Source organism: Lethenteron reissneri, chromosome 9 (assembly GCF_015708825.2).
Source record: "Lethenteron reissneri isolate LAM-NWPU_2019-01 chromosome 9, ASM1570882v1, whole genome shotgun sequence".
Lineage (NCBI taxonomy): Eukaryota > Metazoa > Chordata > Hyperoartia > Petromyzontiformes > Petromyzontidae > Lethenteron > Lethenteron reissneri.
This window is the reverse complement of record NC_083787.1, coordinates 6450073-6456918: the sequence shown is the minus strand read 5'-3', so window position 1 is coordinate 6456918 and position 6846 is coordinate 6450073. Positions and strand designations below refer to the sequence as shown.

The following is a 6846-nucleotide window of genomic DNA, read 5'->3' as shown; positions in this document are numbered from 1 at the left end:
TGGCCGTGCCCCGCTGGGGAGACGCGCGACACCTGCGAGCGCTGGTAACCGGCTTCCACCTCCGAGGCGAGCGGGGGATGTCGCATCGCTCGAGTCGACAACGTTTGAGTCGGCGACAAAGAGAAACGCATTTAGATTTTCACAGCAGTGGTTTTTTTGTTGTTGTTATTTTGTCTTCTTTATTTAAATGGCATTTCCGATTGAAGTTCGGTTTAAATTCGCGTTGCCAATCGGTAAATTAAGGTGGCAATTATGCTCGTGGTGGCAAACACACCAGTTTTGTTTTCAGTCAGCTTCGTCAAAATACGTAGAGGTTTTTTTTTGGGGGGGGGGGGCGGGGGGAATTTATCACCAATTATATTGCAACTGTGCTGTTGGAATGTAGCCACGGGGGCAAATCAACATTGTAAGGGGAAAAACTCTTTCAGTCAGCAGAGCCTCGCTCCTGCCGGGGACTGGCTCGCTGCAAAAGATCACGCCATGGATGGATTTCTCAAGCCACTTCAATTCGAGGCCCGCACCCCTTTGCGATCTGTTAAGAACGGTCCAATGAATGCCATTCATTGGATGGCACGGTATTTACAATGTGTCGTCCCCGCGGCGGGGTGAGAGAGAACCTCATTTTATCCCACGGTATTAATTTTTTGGGTGCAGTCATCGCGGTGCCCTCAGCCGAGACCATCAACTCGATGTACGCTGGAATCCTCCGGCTTATTCAAAGGTGGCTGCGACTGCCCGCATTTAAAGCCAGGGAAGACCTCGGCAGTTTTACGTCAGTTCTCCGACACAGCCCAGCCGTCGTTACGAGGCCTGTGAGCCACCTGGCCATCGTTCAGAGTGCTGTTTTGCGCGAGTGTGATATAGGTACACACAACATACCGACTCCTGTGTTCAAACACCATGGGGGGAGGGGGGTGGTGGCCACCCGGTGGTTTGAGCACCACGCTATGAACCCAGAGACCTGAGATCAATTCCCAGCCGCGGTGAGTGCCGCGTGGTCTGGCTCTGGGAACCCACGCACACTGGTGAGCGCGGTGAAGTATGGTCAAACAACGGTCACGGCCCGCCAGGGCGAGACCTTCACGACGCAACATTGGAGCGACATAGGCCAGTAAGTAAAAAAAAATTGTAAACGCCACAGCGAGAGGGATGTTTGACAATAGAAGAGTCAAAGCGGGGGACATTTTTACGTGAAACGATGCTCAAATATTTACGGTTAAACTTTTTTTTTTATGTTACCAGGTAAGGTCCACTGGGTTATGTAGCTCTTTTTCAGAGGCGACCTGGTGACAAGTGATAGCTCAACCAGTCGGCACATCTTGTGGAAATCTATAGCAGCCAAATACCCGGAGAAAAATCCACAAGACCACAGGGAGAACATGCAAACTCCAAATGTACAGGCGTCGGTGTCAGGATCGAACCCACAAACGCCTGCATACCGGACGAGTTGGTTAACATCTCGGCACCGGTGCCACCTCCGTTTTCTCTCATGCCATCTCGGAGACTCGACAATTCAAATGCACCCACTTAGCGCGATGCCAGCCACACGCATGGTGCGTTTCATCATTTGGTAGCACTCACTGAACACGGCTGCACACAGATAGCCCCGGGGTGTTCCGCGCACGTACGAGGCACTGGCACTTAATATATCGCCGTCCGGATATAAATACATCCGGATCGAGAGCGTCGGTGTGTCGTGCATACCGCTGTCATAGGCCACTGCCCAGTCACTGCGCCCAGACGAACATCAGAATGCGATGGAACAAAAACATATAATTAAAAAAAATAGGACGGTTATATTTCCTGTCACTGAGACGATAAGAAAATCTTGACATTTCTGCCATCTGGTGTTTCTCTGACAAAAAAATGGGGAAAATAAGAGTTTGAGCCTCGTCGATGCGTTTAAACAAAATCAGGAATGTGCCGATGCGGTAACATTTGAACGAATCATCAGTTACCCTGTGATTATTAGGCTGTGGGAAAAGGAAGCCACTGTTCTGGAGTATTAAGGCTTGAATTGTCCACGATATCAGGAGAATGTTTTTCAGGCCACATTTAGAAATCAGAGGAAGTTCTTTTGCAGTGACTCACCGAGATTTATCAGAATAGGCTATTGCATCCAGTGGACGGGATGGTAGGCGTCTCAAAGACGCGTCGGCGAACAGACGCAAGTGGAGAGGCACTTGCAAGGAGATATCATCGGTGTAGGAAGAGGCCATGCCAGCGCAATAGGCCCAGGGACCAGAAGAAATGTGTCCAGGGTTTGATCACAGATCTATTGTTGGAACAAGTAAAAGTAAACCATTTTTTTTGGCACGTGCGATGCTGAGAAATGTAGCCTCGGATATGTTTTCTTGTAAAAAAAATAGTACAATGACTGTAGTTTGTGTGAATGAATGTGGAATGTACTTCCATAAAACTGCTAAGCAAAACAACGTTTACGAGTCACACCAACCAGGGTGATGCTCATTTCCATTTATGGCTTTGAGCCAGTGGTGGAAATTCCACATTCCTATGTCAGGGTTTTCTCCACAGAACCACGACTGATTCACCACGAAGTGGTATTCATTTCCTTGACCTTGCGGGTAGTGAATGGTCGAGTCAAAACTTTACTGGGAATTTAACTCAAGTTTCCAACATTTCAATCGCACGCCCAAAACACACCACCGTGCAGCCAGATGCGCTCTCATTGTTCGGCAGAAACGTGAAAGAAATTTGTCAAACTTTTGTCCCTTTCAAACCGATTCGAATTATTCCGAACGTCTCGCAACGGCAACAAATTTGGAACCCGACCGTCTCTCGTCACCAATACTTCACGCCGACAGTGACATCTGCTGCGTTTCCCGCAGCTTTTACCGTCGAGCGCAAACGGCGCTCGCTGGGGGTCTCTCTCGTCGTTGAGCCGATGTTTGTCGCTACGTCGTCAAACCTCGACTAAAAAACTCGTTTCTTTAGAACTCTTTGTGTACACGTTGTTGCCCTTGCCCCGGCACCCATGATTAGCATGGTTGGCTATGTACGGTGCGAAAGAAGTTCAACACACACACACGCGTGCACAATCGCTTAAGCTCAACTATAAACGTCTACTTGCATGTACGTGTGTTCAACTTCTTTCGCACCGTACCTAGCCAACCGTGCCACTTGTAACCAATGTCCTGCCCCGGTACAGCCACTCACTGCACAATGACTTGCACGGTACTGATGCGGACCGAACACATATTTGCCGTACGAATGTAGCCCTCTCCGTCGCCGCCGCCGCCGCTGCTTGTAAATAGTTTTGAGTGGGAGCTACGCAAGATTCCCTGCCGAGGTCGTCTGGTGTTCATCACTCTCCTCCGCCTTATCACCGTCGCCCGGGGGGGGGGGGGCGGGGAGAAAAAAAAACTACGTGGCACATATCACAATCCCGAGAACGCGATGCGCCTTGTAACAGACGCGGCCGTCCACCCCACACGCAGCCCCGACGCCCCTCCTGAGACGGTGACATCACTACGCCGTGTGCGGAACACTTGCTCAGCATTTCACTCTGCCCTGTAGTACGACAACAGAGCTGCACTGCAAGTTTGTAGACATGGGGCGGTGTATGCAAGTCACACGGGGGGGGGGGCTACTCTGTGTGCAGCAGAGGGCAGTGAAGCAAAATCCATTGTTGTTGTACTGCACTATGCTCCCACATATATGCTCCCTGCCATCATCACCAATCCACACCGACCAGCATGATGAAGCACGGTCAATTAACCTCCATGACCTGCATATGGGGAGGCCCTCATTCCCAGTTATGATTCAATGAACTGGCATGATTTGGGGTTAGGAATCACTTCTGTTTGGTCTCATATGTAGAGTAACATTGGTAGCCTCGTGCAAATGTCTCGTATGTTCTGCCCAGTTTGTTGTCTCTCGACGATTCCATGAGGCTACAGGCAAATCGTTGTATAATTTGTGTGCATTATAAACGATCGATTATAATACGCGCAACGCAATGGCAGCATCACGGGCGTGCGAAATGTATGTTAATCGATGTGTGTTGTCGATGACGGGTTGCATCGACCTCCAACCGGAATTTGAACTCCCGGCACCCGAGGCAATCGAGCGTCGCGCTTGGGGCAAGTTTTCCGCCTCCGAGTCTTGAAGAACGGTACAGCATTTAAGAGTCGCCGCGGCTCGTGATCGCGAAATCAGCGACAAGAGAGGGGAGCTGAGCGTGCACTGAAACAAGCCACGCTATACACACGGCGTTAGAGACAAGGCTACGTACTAATAGGGGTTTTCCCCTTTTTTCTGGCAACAAAAACTGACACCTTTTGCAAGGAATCATGCTTACATTAACCACAATACTTGCAGTTAAATGCAAACAAAAAACAATACTCTGATAATTTATGCATTGTCTTTGAAACTGATTGGTCCACACCAGAGACAGCTTTCTTTTAGAGCCTAGTCGCATATGGTGTTCGACCAGATGACGCCAAAAGGCACACAGTTCAAAGACAACGCACTACCAGAGTAATGAAAAGGGGAAAAACCCTATTAGTATATTTTGGTACTGGCAAAGGAGGTCCCATGATGAAGGCAACGAACGGTTATCCTTGCGGCCGTCTGGAACGCTCCTCCTTCCGATATTAGAAAGGCCACTGGAGTTGTGCACTTTTACATCGCCCAGTTTGAAAACACATTTCTTTAGAACAGCTTGTTGTGTTTAGTTTGTTGTCCTTCCCCCGCACCTCCGATTAGCGCGGTTGGCTACGTACGGTGCGAAAGAAGTTCAACATACGGACGGACAACCACACCGGCAGTCGCTTCCACACATCGCAACGGGCCTGCAGCGTTTTCTATAGCGCAGTCGGTGACACATTTTCCCAGCGGTGGCGTTTTAATGAACGTCGTTTTATTTCTCATCGGTTTGAGTGATGCAATCTCCTTTCGACTCCATTTGACCGAATTTTGTCATCACATTTTTACAACATTCTCAACCCTGCCGAGCCATGTCAAGCCATCGAGCCATGGCCAGGCAGTGTAGACACTCTTTCGATATCTAATTTAAACTTAATAACAATGAAATCAGCTTATACATAGTTATCTGTCTCTCTCTATATATATTTACTTTATAAGGATCTCGGCTCAATAGATCCGGGATTTAGTGAGTGTGAACAGAGGTTGGGAGTGGAGTGTTTTGAGTACCAGGTTCTATAAACGGACACCAGCGCGCACACACACACTCATGCATCAAGGGAACAGGGAGGATTATTAAGTAAACATATTTCAACCTATGTTTAAAGTGGGGTTTTTTTCTGCTTCTATTCATGAGTGTAATTATCACAGCCAGTTATAGGCGTCTGCCAAGATGTTTGAGTCTGAGCTTTGTAATGTTAGAATGTGTTTGCTGGGCTTCTTTTGCACGTGAGAATCAGAAATGTATTTATACTGGAGGAATCCGATGAGCTATTAAGCTCTTTTTCACATATGTCCAATAATAAAATTATAATAAAATACAATTGTATTTTATTAAATACAATTGTATTTATAATGTTTTATTTTTATTATTTCCCTTCTACGTGACTTTACCAAAAGAACCAAGAAGATGAATCCCTGCAGTCACGAAAGCTTTAAATCGAAAAATAAAATTATGATTTCTCAAGATCGAGGATGGACTTTTGGACATTGCGTATTTTAAAAGGGGCTTTACAATTAAACCTGACGATGATGATGACGATGATGACTGATCATTTTAACCGAAACCATGGTGATGAGGATAATTTCTGATTTAGGCTGTCACAGCTCTACCGATCAACTACAGTATATATTCGGGTTAGCTGTATTAAATATACTATTATATACTAGAGCTAACCCGAATATACTATTGGGATAATGTTAATGTCAATGCAAATTCTTATTTACATGTTGACGGTAATGATATTTAATTACATTACGATGAATAGAGTGCCAATTATGAGAGAGATTATGACCGTAATTATTGAAATGATGATGACGATCACGATGACAGCAGTTATGATGGAAATTATATTATAACAATCGTTATAAAACGATCACGCTGACAACGACGATGGATAACAAGGCAGTAGCAACGCCAACGATCAGCGGCAGTGCCAACGACGGTGGCCCGATACGACAACGGTGACGACAACAACAACAGCAGCGCCGGTGACAAGCGGACTTCCCAGTACCGTCACCGGCTGCAGTAAAAACAACAACAACAACAGCAACAACCCCAAAACAAACACACGGCGGCGCGCGATCGGCACTCATACGAAGTGCGTCATCACGGCCGAGTGGTGCCGCATGCCCTGCATGGCGGCGGCGTACGGTCCCTGCTGGAAGTAGTGGTGGTAGCGCTGCAGGTGGAAGGCCGAGAGGGCCGGGCCGTGCACGCCGGCACCGTGCGCCTGGAGGCCGCCGAGCCGCGCGTAGGCGTGCGCCGCCGCCGCCGCAGCGTGCACCGAGGAGGCGGACGGGGAGATGGAGGAGGAGGTGGAGCAGGCGGAGGAGGACGAGGACGACGACGAGGAGGAGGAAGAGGAGGAGGAGGCGCACGACGGAGAGACGCGGTCCGGGCGGCCGGGCAGGGGCGCCGCGATGGGCGCGCCGGACGGAGAGAAGGCGTGGGACACCCACGCCCCACCCAGCGCCAGCCCCGCCGTGGAGGTGAAGGCCGAGCCTGGAATCGCACGCGCGAAGCCGGGGGAGTTAGCGCACGGGGAGTTGGCGCAGGGGGTGTCGGCGTAGGGGTGCAAGTGTAGGGGAGTGAGCGCAGGGCTGTGATACACAGGTGAGCACAGGTGTACGACATACAGGTGTGCGATACACAAATGTGAGTGCAGGTAAGTGTTAAAC

The 6846-nt window shown here is 49.0% G+C and overlaps 1 protein-coding gene across 1 annotated transcript in view; it reads right to left on the bottom strand.

Moving 5' to 3' along the window:
- Positions 1-76: 76 nt before the first annotated feature.
- Positions 77-6846, bottom strand: part of LOC133340496 (T-box transcription factor TBX20-like) — a 38047-nt gene continuing 31277 nt past the window's right edge. Inside the window, 1 exon segment of the mRNA XM_061548789.1 lies at positions 77-6670. Coding sequence (XP_061404773.1) covers positions 6258-6670 — 413 coding nt within the window. The 3' untranslated portion in view covers positions 77-6257.